General features: G+C 39.5%; 1 protein-coding gene across 3 annotated transcripts in view; it reads right to left on the bottom strand.

The window, feature by feature from the left end:
- Positions 1-14354, bottom strand: part of CREBBP (CREB binding lysine acetyltransferase) — a 133414-nt gene that overhangs the window by 32710 nt on the left and 86350 nt on the right. For all 3 annotated transcript variants that reach the window (XM_087815683.1, XM_087815682.1, XM_016211350.2), the window contains 10 exons: positions 13368-13470; positions 12905-13051; positions 12445-12562; positions 11733-11904; positions 11361-11405; positions 9652-9776; positions 8857-9045; positions 6832-7233; positions 5154-5333; positions 1093-1282 (listed from right to left, as the gene is read on the bottom strand). In XM_087815683.1, the coding sequence (XP_087671809.1) occupies positions 1093-1282; positions 5154-5333; positions 6832-7233; positions 8857-9045; positions 9652-9776; positions 11361-11405; positions 11733-11904; positions 12445-12562; positions 12905-13051; positions 13368-13470 (1671 nt within the window). The remainder of the gene's footprint in view (positions 1-1092; positions 1283-5153; positions 5334-6831; positions 7234-8856; positions 9046-9651; positions 9777-11360; positions 11406-11732; positions 11905-12444; positions 12563-12904; positions 13052-13367; positions 13471-14354) is intronic.

Below are 14354 nucleotides of genomic sequence, written 5' to 3'. Positions count from 1 at the left end.
GCAACAGATAATCCACATAAACAAAAACTCTCTGGGGTCCTCAATTTTTAAGGAGTATAAAGAGGTCTGAGACCAAAAATTTGAGAACTGCTGTACTCCATAATCTCTAGGGTTCCTTCCAGTGACAAAACTATACAACAACAGACTCTAACATTTCTCTGCCATCTTTCCCAAATGTAGCCCCTGCAGGACTTCCTGAGTCCCATCCTCACATTTCCAAGGGTAACCTGACATTTTCCGACACCCTGCCACCTTCCTCACTTTTTAGACACCTCTCAAATGTGATTTTAAAAAATCACATCCAGCCCGGCCGGGCGTCGCTCAGCAGTTGAGTGTCAACCTGGGATCCAGGCGATCAGGGTTCGATTCCCGGACAGGGCACATGCCTGGGTTGTGGGCTCGATCAATGACTCTCTCACCATTGATGTTTCTATCTCTCTCTCCCCCTTTCCTTTCCTCTCTCTGAAATCAATAAAGATATATTTTAAAAAAATAAAATAAAAAAAATCACATCCATTGTGAGACTGGCTCACCCTACACAGCTTGGTACCCAAAGCATTTCTGCTTACCTGCCCCCAGCCCCTCCTGCTGTACGAGGTAACTGGGTCCCACTCCACCCCCCGCTACTTTGGGCACTCAGTTTCCTATCTGCAGTAGCAGAAACCTATAAGCTCCCACACGTGTGCTGCATGGTGATAATTTCCCTAACACCAAGGCTTTTGGTGATCTTCCTGCTTGAATCTGTTAAGTAGTTGTTCATGCCTTGCCGAGTAAAGCCCAAGATCCTTGGCCTGCTCAAGGACTCAGATGCAATTTGAACTCCGGTCCCACAGCCAGGACATCCCAGAAGACAGCCGTGTCCCTAAGGTGCCCCCCTAGAGCTAAGGCTTGTTTCTTATTATGCCATGAATCTGTGGATTCTTAGGCAGGAGTCCAGCTCGGTGTCACCATTTTTACTTGGGGAATGGCAGGCAAAATAGATAAAAGGGGAGATGAAATTCTTTTTCTGCTTTAGCTTTTAATCCACAGTGTGCAATCACAACACAATGGCAAAGCAACACAGTTCAATAAGTTCAAGAAAACACAACCTACTTTTTTTGCGTGGCTGCGAAGGAGATGCTGACTGGGAGGCAGCGCCATTAGCGGTGTTCTCTTCTTCCTCTTTAGCTTCTACTTTTACTTCTGGTTTCTTTTCATCCACTTCCATCGGTTCTGATTTCTGCTCTGTTGTTTCTGATTCTTCTTTAACTTGAGAAGATCCTTGTAGATCCTCCTCCATCATCTTGAAAAAAACAAAAGTTTAGGTAATGATGCATAGATATCAAAACCTTTATTCTAATTCATAGTTATTGGAAGGCTCTTAAAAATCTATGGGTTTGTTAAAACCTTCCCCTAGTCACAGCTGTATTTAGCATTCCTTTTTTCATCCACAAGAAGGAATACAGCATTTGGTGTTAGTTGAGTCACTTTAATGCAGTATCAGTATAACTGTAGTATCAGTATAATTATAGTCCTAATTTTAAATTTTGATATGCTGGAGCGCTTAAAATATTGCATATATACATACCTACCATCACCTGCTCAGTAGTTTTACATATAGATATTTCTAGTTTGAAACAAAAATCTCCTGGAAAACTGGGGCAGGGATCAAAAACCAAATTGCTCAGAGGGCCAAATGAATGCAACAAGGAGGTGAGGTGTGAGATAGCAGGAAGTAGTGGAGACTCTGGCAAACTGGAAAGCCCATGCCCAATTTAAAGGCCCCACTGGTGCTCCGATCCAGACTGCTGCCACAGAGGACTGCAAGAAAAATGTTGACAGAGCTTGTAATTTTCAAGAAAATCCACAAATCTAGAGTTTAATTTATACTATCCCATTTTTTAAAAATTAAAAAAAAAAAATCTTTATTGATTTCAGAGAGAGGAAAGGAGAGGAAGAGAGAGAAACAGAAACATCAATGATGAGAGAGTCATTGATCGGCTGCCTCCTGCACACCCCCGACTGGGGATTGAGCCCGTAACCCGGGCCTGTGTCCTGACCGGGAATCGAAACCCCGATTGCCTGGATCCTAGGTTGACACTCAACCGCTGAGCCACACCCAGCTGGGCTATACTATCCCATTTTAAAAAATATCGTGAGAGCCAAACAAAACACTTTACAGACTGGATTCAGCCTACTGTCTACTAGTTTTCAAGTTCTGCCACAGCTTAATTAGTAAACAAATAAACCCCTTGTGCAATCTAACTCTGTAGAACTATAAATGAATCAAGAACGGCAATGCTGAATGATCCAAATATTTAAAATGAAAGCCTTTTTATCGTTGAGCATATTAACTGTGGGTTTGTCATATATGGTCTTTACAATGTTGAGATATTCCATTTAAATCTACTTTGTTGAAGAGGTTTTATCATAAAAGGATATTGAATTTTGTCAAATGCCTTTTCTGCATCTACTGAGATGATTATAAAGTTTTTAGCCTTTATTTTGTTAGTGTGATGTACCACATTAATTGATTTATGGATGTCAAACGCAGCCTTCTATCCCTGGGATAAATCCCACTTGGTCCTTTTAATGTATTGTTGAATCTGGCTTGCTAATATTTTGTTGAGAATTTTTACATCTCTGTTCAAGGATACTGGCCTGTAATATCCTTCTTTTATAATGTCTTTTTATCTGGTTTTGGTATCAGGGTAATGCTAGCTTTACAGAATGAGTTTGGAAGCATTCCTTCCTCTTCAATTTTTAAAAAAAACAGCTTAAGAAGGATAGGTTTAATTCTTCTTTGAATGTTTGGTAGATGCCATCTGGTCCTGGACTTTTATTTTGTCTAAGATCAGGAACAAGACAAGGAGGTGCATTATCACAACTTCTACTCAATATAGGAAGTTCTAGCCATAGCAATCAGATAAGACAAAGAAATAAAAGGCATCCAAATTGGAAAAGAAGAAATAAAACCCAACTATTAGCACTAATAAATGACTTCAGCAAAGTTGCAGGACACAGAAGCAATATGCAGAAATCTGTTTTTTCTATATACTAATAACAAATGATCAAATGAAGAAATTAAGACAACTATCCCATTTACAAGTGCATCAAAAAGTATAAAACACCACCCTGACAGGGTAGCTGAGTTGGTTAGAGCATTGTCCTAACAGCCTAACAGGCCAAGGTTGAAGGTTCAATCCCTGGTCAGGGCACAAATGCACAGATAAGTGGAGCAACAAATCTATGTCTCTGTTTCTCACTCTCTAAAAATCAGTAATTTTTTTTAAAAGAAAGCATAAAATACCTAGGAATAATAAATTTAACTAAAGAGGTAAAAGACCTGTACTCTGAACATTGTAAGACACCAAAGAAAGAAATTAAGATACAAATAAATGGAAGGATATACCTTGTTCATAGATTAAAATAATATTGTTAAAATGTCCTTACTACCTAAATACACAGATTTAATGCAATCCCTATCAAAATACCAAGGGCATTCTTCTCAGGATAGAACTAATCCTAAAATTTATATGGAACTACAAAGGACGCTTAAAAGCCAAAAAAATCTTGAGAAAGGGTAGGAGGTATTATGCTCCCTAATATCAAACTATACTACAAAGCTACAATAATCAAAACAGTATGGTACTGGCATAAAAACAGGAATATAGAACAGAGAATCTAGAAAAAATTCCTCACTTACATGGTCACTTAATCTATGACAAAGGAGGCAAGGATATAGAATGGGGTAAAGACAGTCTCTTCAATAAGTGGTGTTGAGAAAAGTGTACAGATAAATGCAAAATATGAAATTGGACCACTTTCTTATCTCATATACAAAAATAAACTCAAAATGGGTTAAAGACTTAAAATGTTAGACCTGAACCCATAAAACTCCTAGAAGAAAATACAGGCAGTAAACTCTTTGCGATAGCTCTTAGCAACATCTTTTTGGATATATCTTCTCTAGCAAGGGATACAAAAGAAAAAATAAAGAAAAATAAATGGCACTACATCAAACAAAACATTTTTGCACAGTGAAGGAAACCATCAACAAAACAAAAAAAGTCTACTGAATGGGACAAGATACTGTAAATGAAACATTGATAAATAATTATATACAAAATATATAAAAAACTCATAAAGCTCAACATAAAAAAAACAAATAATCCTATTTAAAAATGGGCAGGGGGCTTGAATGGACATTTCTCTCAAGAGGACATACAGATGGCCAACAGACATGAAAGATGCTCAACCTCACTAATCGCCAGGAAAATGCAAACTAAAAACCACAATGAGATACCACCTCACACCTGTCAGATGGCTAGCATCAATAAATCAACAAATAACAAGTGTTGGTGAGGATGTGGAGAAAAGGGAACCCTTGTACACTTTGGGTGGGATTATAAATTAGTGCAGCCACTATCAGAAACAGTATGGTGATTCTTCAAAAAATTAAAAATAGAGCTGCCATACGATCCAGCAATTCCACCTCTGGGTATTTACCTGAAGAAAATATAAACACTAATTTGAAAAAATATATGCCCCCATATGTTCACTGCAGAATTATTTACAAGAACCAAGATATGGAAGTAACCCAGATGTCATCAACAGATGAATGGATATATATATATATGCACATATACATATACAATGGAATATCATTCAGCCATAAAAAAGAGTATCTTGCCATTTTTGACAACATGGATGGACCGAGAGGGTATTAATGCTAAGCGAAATAAGTCAGACAAAGACAAATTCTGTATGATCTCACTTATACATGAATATAAAAAACAAAATTAACGAACAAATAAAACAAAGAGACTCATAGATATAGGGAACAAGCTGACGGCTGCCAAACGAAAGGGAGTGGAAGGATGGAGGGAAAAAAAGACTCTGTAGAAAAAAATCTTTAAAAGATTGTCATTACAATTTCAGTTTGAAAAACACTAGTTTCCAAAAACAGTGTTCTCTAAGCTTTGTATTTAAAAAAATTAAGTAAAATATAAGCTAGTACTCCTCATTTCTGGCAAAAAACAAAAAAACCCATACCTATATCTAAAAATAAATAACCAATCTGTTTTTGGTTATGAGTTCAAAGTAGCAAATAGATTAAAGAGGATATTAAAAAAAAAAAGCAGGGACATCCATGACGGACCCCTGGCACCTACCGCAGACCCAGGCTCCCCTTTGGGTTCACTGGCATCTGGCTCAATGTCCTCAGTCTTGACCTCAGCCTTCATTTCCAGCATTGGTATTTCGGGTCCTGGCTGCTGGGAGTTAGTTTCAGCACTGGCCACTGAGGATGGAGTGGGTACCCTGTTCTCAATGCTGGCTGCTGCCTGGGAAAGCTGTAAGAAAACCAAAATCATTTATCTGTTAACAAAACAATATAAATGATCTTAAACTCTGTTGCTACTCACCCAATATACAGTTTTGTGTTAAAATTTTCAATACTGACCTAATAAGCATCACTATTTGAGAGAAATAAGGAACAAAAGTTCAAATAGAATTCTAGAAGAAGATAACATCAGGTAGAAACACAACTGATTTCTTGCCAATAATACAGAAATGGAAGAGCAGAGCTTTCTATGTGTGAATATAAAATTATTTTCTACAAGTTTTCTACCTAAGCCATAGGACCTCCTATTTTAAAATTAATTCTTTCCATTGAGATCATTAACATTTATAGTTAAAGGCTGATTTATAAATATATAAGTATATATGTAGAAAAGGGAATAAAGTGCCCATATGAAACAAGAATATATAATTAGCTTGTTAATTGCAGGAACAGTGGAGGGATTGGTGGCAGAGGAATAAACAAACATTAAGGAACCACTTACCCAAAGCAGTTTAAAGTAAACAAAAGATAAGGTAAAATTAGAAAGGTTTCGGAGAAATACAAATAGTAATGTTATCTTGGAACTGTTGTTGGGATTAATTTTGATATTTTATAAATAAATACCTTCAGTCCCCAAGAATAAAGTTAATGTATTTCAGGGGGAGAGAGGTTTCTAAGTTAGACTGGTAAGAAATGGATACTAAGATATCTGTGATAGTAGGTGGAGGTGACAAGAGGGCAGCCTCAGGTCCCTGGGTCAGTAGGTCAGCCCAGCCTAGAAGAGCGTGCAAACTGGGAATCTCTAGCAGGTCCATGGAGGATTGGGCAGATCTGAGCCACAGGAAGTACTAACCTGGGTCTGCCATGTTGTCATAAAAAAGAAAAGGCTTCTAGCCTGAAAACAAGGCCAATAGGCAAGGTCAAAGCATATACAATCAGGAACATGACCACATCCTTATGATGTTAGGAGAAATACCAAAACTCAGAAAACATCAATCTAGGACAGATAATGGGAAACAGACTGCTCCTCTACAGAGGTAGCTTGAAAATTCTACAGAGGACTTGCATATTATTTCTTTATAATTGCTGATTTTTGCAAACTCATTTAATTAGAGATGATAATCCTAAGTCATGTCCTGCCAAACACAGCCTTTGAAGCCAATGTTGGAAACACAACACAGCTCATTATGGTTCTATTAGAGTGCAGTTACATTTTGGGGTAGTACCAAGATTCTGCAGCAACTTCAAGACAGAATTAAATTTTTTTTTAATTGATTTGAGAGAGAGAAAGAGAGAGAGAGAGTAATATAGTGAGAGTGAGAGAGAGACATTGATTTGTTGTTCTACTTATATATTTATTGGTTGTTTCTTGTACATGCCCTAACTGGGGAGCAAACCCACAACCTTGGCATATGGGGACGACACTCTAACCAACTGAGCTACCTGGCCAGGGCCATCATGACAGAAATTTCTGTGGGAAAGCTCTCAAACAAGACAGAGAGGCTCACCGGAGTGCCAGGAGGCTGGGCATGCACAGGCGTTGGCTGCTGCTGCGATGACTGAGGAGTGGCCACAGATGGGGGCTGAACTGGGGTCTGAGGCTGCGGGGTCACCTGGGCTGCTGCCTGGACCGTAGGGGTGCTCTGGGCTTGACTAGCACTGGGCACTGAGCCAGGAGTCGGGGTTGGAGTCTGCCCGGAAGACGACACAGGAGTCGAAGGCTGGGTGGGAGCTGCTGGCTGGGGAGGAGTCATCACAGGTGCTGTTGGATGTTGGAGAGATGGCATGCCAGCAGCTGTGGAAGCAGGAGGTGGCGTCTGGTGCAACGGTGACTGTGTCACTGGTGGGCAAGGCAGCTGGGACCCAAGCATGTTCAAAGGATTAGGAAGAGCAGCACCAGGCACTTGCCCCTATCAGAGGGAACAGAGTATGTTAAAATTACCTCCCCCATTTGAAAATGCAGCAACAGATTTAAAGAATTAAATGTATGAATATCTAATCATGGTTTCTTGAAGAGGTCTGCTGGTTTTAGGGGCATGTTCCACTTGCAAATATTCATCCAGCTGTATACTTATTATAATGTGCACTTTCCAATAAAGTTAATACTACAAATGTTTCTTATCCTTTGACTTATATAACTTAAAACTTCTGGTTTAAACAAACATATCCACTCAGCTTACTAGCTTCATGCTCCATAATATCCACCCATAACTAAGACCACCAGAAAAGGTATTTATTTAAAAAAAAAAAAAAAAAAAAAAGTTGTTGAAATACTGAAATGTTTCAGTGCAGTGGTATCAACAGAGGACAAGCTTCAGAACACCTGCAGACCTTTGAAAAACTGATTCCAAATCACTGGTCTAGAATGAGGGTCTGTAAACTACTGCCCATGGCCAAACCCAGTTAGCTGCCTGTTTCTGTACTAAAGTTTTAATGGAACACAGCACGCTCGATCATTTATGTAGAAATGAATGTGGCTGTGGCTTCTTTTGCCCCACAATGGTGGAGGTGAGTAGTTAAGACAGAGTCTACAAAGTCAAATATATTTACAGGACAAATTTGCTGACCCTGTTCTAGGGCAATGACATGTTATGGAAATTAAGAATTAATGAACAGGCATTTAGAGAGTAAATTTAGTGTAGTCAACTATTTTTATTCAATATTATTTTTCAAATTTTTATTGATGTCAGAGAGAGGAAGGGAGAGGGAGAGAAATAGAAACATCAATGAGTCATTGATCGGTTGCCTCCTGCATGCCCCCTGCTGGGGACGGAGCCCACAACTCGGCATGTGCCCTGACCAGGATTGAATCACGATCTTCTGAATCATAGGTCGATGCTCAATCGTTCAGCCATGCTGGCCGGGCTCAATAATACTTCTTGTTAAAAAATTAAAACATAAACTTCATCTTTTGGGGAAAGATTTGGCCTATTTTAAATATGTGTACATATACATACAGCAACACTAATATACTATTAACAATTAACAAGGGTTTTAAAAAGGCAGTAAAATGAATAGAAAATAGTTCTCTTCAGCTTGAGACTGAATAAGTAAAAATACAATGAATAAGAGGACAACTACTCAACTGACCCAGCTGGCCTGACTTCACCTGAACGGTTCAGAGACAGGCAACAGGATACACAAACCAAAATCATGAGCAGTGAACTCATGGGACCCTTACTCTTTAAAATTCAATGTCTCTCAGGATTGCATATGAAACTTAAAATTTAAAAGACACAAATAAAAAAACAAGAAAAAGACGACAAAAACCCCAAAAGTCAAAATGCAGAAGAGCACAGACCAAAAAAACCACAAATCACTCTACTTTTACATAAAGTTCACCCGAAGATGGGTAAGAGTCATTCCAAACAAAGTAAAAATAACACAACAAAATGAGGAAAAAAATCAAGAGATGCTAAAAGATGAAAATGAAATGTGTAGTCTAGAATTCTAATGTCCACGAAATGAGACAAGCTCAAGTTAGTAGGAAACTGGGGTTATATCAATGTAGGTGGCCCGAAGGCAAATGGTACCTGTGACACGCCTGTCTGGGCCGCTGGCTGCCCCATGCCTACACTGTTCACACTCATTGCCCCGCTGGACGAAGGGAACTGGTTCTGCGGCAGGAACTGGTTCTGCGAGGGTGCCTGGGCCATCATGTTGTTGGCATGTGCACCCATCATGTTCGGAGGCTGAGGCATTCGGGAAGGAGAAATGGCCATCTAAAAGACAATAAGCATCATTGAGATTTCAGAGGACAAAGGCTGAAATATTCAAGATAAACAAGAGACAGAAATCTTCAAATCCTCCCTTCCTCTCAGAAAGAGAAACACCACTCACTAAGACCTTACAGCTCCGAGGCACTCTGCCAGCTTTCTCATGCAAAGTCTCTAATGAGTCGGCTTCAGACTGTCCTCTGGATAGAAATCAATAACATGCTACAATTTAAAGTTCAAAATATGCTTTTATGAGTTCTCTGAAGCATTTAGAAAGCAGCCGCAGGAAAGTAAGCTCTAGGAGTCAACAGACTGACAAGTCCCTCTCGGCCACAAATCTGAGGCTGCCTATTCAATCTACAGAACTCCATCTTCTCAAACAGTAGTAAGTCCCTATGAATTTGGCATTCAAATAAAAATAAACAATGGTCAAATAACTTCCACTATAGTAATGAAGACCAAAAAGAGAGAGATATGAAGGAAATAAAGCATAACCCAAATCCAAAGGAACAGGTACCATAGGATTCTAGACAATCTACAATTTCAGTGCTTAAATAATTTTCCTTGTTTGGGAAAGGCCTTCTCAGCACAGCTAAGGCAAGTAGGACTTACCCCTGGAACGGAGCCCATGTTGTTCATTGGGACAGAATGGTTCATGGGGGATGCTGCGCGTGGTCCCATGGGAGCCTGTGGTAACTGTACATTCCCCAAGGGCATCGGGTTAAATGAATTCATCCCTGTAAATGTACCCACAATCGTTCATTAGGAAAAGCAAAACAGAATTACAACTTGCCCAATAAACTCTAAGCAAAATAAGATGGAACACATACACAACTCATACAACTGGCAGGAAATCACCCAGCTAATCAGATGATTAAGTAACAGAACTTTCATATCCAGGAAGAATGGCACAAATGCTGGCAAGGATGTTATGGTGGGGCTTGGGGTAGGCAGGACAAAATGAGGAGATGAGGGTAGAAAGTTAGGTAAACCACAAAAAAACCCACAAGGCTAAGGAAGCACTGATCAGCATGGCAGCACCCTGAACAAAAAGTGTCAAAGCAACTAAGGAGACAAGGCTACATTGGGAAGGTGCTCCCACCAACTACGGAAGAGGTGTTAACCAAGGCCAGGGCACCAATCTGAGCCAACCTCTCACTAACGCCTTCTGGAGCATCTGGCTTCCATCTTCTCTCCTGCAGGAAACCCGTTCTCATCTCCCCCACCCCCATCCCAGTTTTCTAGCTGTTCAGCTGGGTTTATATTTATTGTTAGAATCTGGGATAAGACTCAAAATATGGTTTTAATTTTGCAAGCAAGTTAAGTGTTTAGAAAACATCCAAGGGTAGCCAGTTCTCAACCTCAGCCTTCTCACTACAGACTAGAAAAATCTCATTTTTGTAGTACCTTTGCCACCCCGGGGCTGTCCACCATCCACAGGAATGTCACACCATGAAAGACACCTCACTAGCCCCTAAGCGTCTCTAGACCACGGCCTCTCATTCTTTGTAATTTCCCACAATCCTCTGTAAACTGTTTCCTCTATAATATCAGTTTATCTACCATGTCTTTTTCAGTATGCAATGAGATTACTGCAACTTAAAAAATGACCTCTTCTCCCCTCCTAAACTACTCTACTAACAGCAGGGCCAAGCCTTGCTTTAGAATCTTTGGATAATGTCACCAACCTTATTTCACAACCTGTAAAAACGCCTTACTGTTTAAGCCTCAATTAGATAAAAACTGTAAAAGGTTTGAAATGCCCCTCGCTCTCAAACTCCCAAACTAAAACGACAGCTCAACCAAGCAAAAACCATAGAATTTCAACCTGAGAAAGGACCTTTAAAAGTTGCTGAGACCAGCTGCCAGCACCCCAGCCTGCCCTGGCTAGGCTTGACCACCTGAGCTCACAGGGCCCAGAGCAGCCATTGCACTTTCCCCACTACACCCCCAGTGCTGATCGTTGCCCCAGGATTGGCCTGATGCTCTCCTTTCACACATTCAGAAATGATTCCTTCCCCGACCTACAATGCTTTTTTGTGAGACTCTTCCTAAAAGTAATGACTTTTCCTGTCCATTTTTTTTAAAAAAAAAAGTCTAAATCCTGCTTTCTGATTTCCTTGGAGATCTGCCTATGATCTCCTAACTTCCAAATACAACTGATATGCACACTGTCTGTGGAAATGAATTCTGCTCATCAGCAAAAAGGAATGGAAGGAAGAGCTATAAAGAAATACAGAGGAAAAGAGGAAAAAAACCAACACTCTCGGTGGCTGTTGAACGGTAAACCAAAATATGATTTACAGCAATAGTTAAAGTACCTTGAGAAACCTGCATGCGATTCACTGGCAGGGGCATGGGCCCATCTATAATGGCAGAAAAAAAAAAAGTTATTTAAAATAACCCTTGATTTAGGAATTTATTTTGAGTACTTCAAACTTAAAGAAAAAAACTGGTCAACAGGTCCCAAAGCACTGTGCATACTGATGCCAGCACACCCTTTAAAGGGCCTCTCCACAAGAGACTCAATGTCTAAACATAGGCCAATGTACAAGGTCATGACCACTATCAGTCTCCAAAATGTGGGCTTCCTGAGAACATAATTCCATATACTTAGAAACACTCCCCAAACACAGAAGGAAAAAAAACAAGTAAACAGACTAAGGGCTGATAGAAGGAAATGAAGTCCTTACTTGGAGGTCTCACAGGTTGTGACTGTGGAATCCCAGGGGGCTGTGCCCCAGGGGCTGGTAAGGCTGGTTGGTTACCCAATATGCCTTGTTTGTGTAAACGTGACCTCCGTTTTTCTTCTAGTTCTTTTTGTATCTTATAGATTTTCTCTGCTAATAAGTGATAGTATTCATCCTACAAAGGAATAACATTTAATATTAGGCAGTCAAAACTACAAAAAAAGAATGATCTGGTTTGTATGTTCTAACAAACTAATGAACCTTTTTATTAAGTACACTGGCAAAGGTAAGTATTCAACACTTCTAATAAACCAAAGGCCCAAATTCTTGTTGAACTCCTAGTTACACTACAGGACTTAATACACAGTAGGTACTAAACACATGTTACATTTCATTCCACCACTGAACCTCTTCTTGGATATTCACTGGTGCTGGCAATAACATGTACAAGCATTACAAATAACACTCACATGGATGTAAACATGATAGCCATGGATAAAATGCAATTTTGTATACTTCATTTACCACTATAGTGGTGATAGTGTAGTAAACTAAGAGAGTTGTTTTATCAGCTAAGTGTCTCTGGTCAGCCTCCTTAAGGTGATATGAGTCTACCCAACTAACATACTCCCCATTTCCAGACAAGTATGCCAGACTGATGCAGTTATATCTAACATAGGTACTGTGCAGGCTGGAACATGTAATGGCAACCTACCCGGCTGTTGGCAGACTCATACATGTCCCCTTCTACTTTCTTAGCGTAGGCCACTAGGTTCTCCATGCGGCGATCCTTCAGGGCTGCAGGGTCAGGTGTTGGGAAGATGGCTTGCACGCTAGAAGGACAAGAGACTCCATCAATCCACTTTCAATACATCAGTATCTTTCCATTTTATATGTGACATGGAAAGAGAAGCTCATCTACCTTTGGGGGTGATACATTGTTGACAGAAATCCCAAATTTGTCTTGCCTAGGATATGAGTACACAAATGCCCAAATTTCCCTCAATTCTCAGGGGTCTCCAGAAATACAATCTTGAGCCATAAAATAAGGCAAAGCTTCTGAGCTAATCCCAGCCCCCTCATGCATCTCAGTGCTCAAAGGACATACTGTCACAATGCCAACAACCACAAAATGTTTCCATCACATGTGAAGAATGGGTGAGATGGGAACGTACAGTTTATGTACTAGATGGCTCCGCAGGTCCTGGGTGACATGTTCATGCCAGCCTTTCCGAACACCAGTGCTGGAAGGAGGTGCTGCTGTCGGTATAGTGCTGAGGGTTCCAATGTTTCCAGAGTTGGAGCCATCATTCATCAGTGGGCTAAGGGAAGAACAAGAACATTTTTTTCATCTACTGAAGTGACTCAAATGTGCTTCATTTAAGTAAGGCCTTCAACCAAAAGAGACTTAAAAAGTTTAAGTTACAAGAGTCAAGTGATGTATATACAACAAAATTGAACCATGTTCTATCTATTATCTGCTCTACATTTATAATTAAAAGAAAAATAGCATGCCTCCATCCAAATTATTTTCTCTGCTGCACATTCAGAAAGAATCACGGCATTTTGAGTGACTCCCAGCCCACTTTCATGTGTGACTGTCACTCACACAGGAGCAGACTGAAACACAGGTCTTACTTTGTGGCCCCAAGGGAAGTTGGAAGAGCTGATTCTGAAATCAAGTTCGGTGGCTGCTGATCTGCTGTTATTCCTCCTGCTGGAATGTTCATTGGGTTATTTCCTTTAAAGACATAAAAGAAATCAACTCCTAAGTTATAATATACTCTTAAGAGTTCAAGTCACCATATGAATAAGTAATTCTTAATGAGCTATAATAATCAGCACTATGGCAGGAACTCTGGGAGTTATATTTTCAATAATGGTGACTGATATGTAAAAATTCAGTTGCAGACTCTTTCCCACTGTACTTTGTAACTAAAATAAGACAGTTTCATGGTGGCTATATGGTATCATAAGTGTACTCTAAGGCTGTGGAAGAAACTAGAAATGATTAATTTCAGCTTCAGATTTTGATTCTGGCTAATATCATGCCCTAAACAAGTGAGCTGATTTGTCACATATGTGTGTCATCTATTTTTTTGCATATCAGAAAATATAACCATAGATACTGAATGAAGGTGAAAAACATAAATGGTCAATTTGTCTACAGTATTCATTTTACAGGATAAGAGAAATTAACAGTTTTATCCCAAATTAAACCATTAATAGGAGTGGATTTAGATTAGAACTCAGGTCTTAGGACTTCAAACCAGTCTCCTGGCCAGTAGGGCAATTGTTTTCCAAAAAGCAACAGATGTTTTCAACTGGTCATTCTTAAGAATCATTTTTAAAGTTAAAATACTCAAAAAAAGAACAAAACTAGCAAAATAACCTTGATTTAACTTGACTGACATAATTGCTTGGCTTAAGCCTAAATTTAAAAGGACTATATCAATTTAAAGAAAAATATTGAGTAAACATTACACAGAGGTGGCAATAATTGTGGAGATGTGTAAACAAAAGACCAAACACTGGCAAACAATGGGTTATGGTTACACTAGGCAATACTAATACACGGAGAAGGCTGAGACAGGAGAGATTTTCTGAGACTCTATTAACCTGTCC

Source organism: Miniopterus natalensis, chromosome 3 (assembly GCF_054644295.1).
Source record: "Miniopterus natalensis isolate mMinNat1 chromosome 3, mMinNat1.hap1, whole genome shotgun sequence".
NCBI lineage: Eukaryota > Metazoa > Chordata > Mammalia > Chiroptera > Miniopteridae > Miniopterus > Miniopterus natalensis.
Note: the sequence above shows the minus strand (reverse complement) of the source record. Positions and strands in the feature narration are given on the sequence as shown.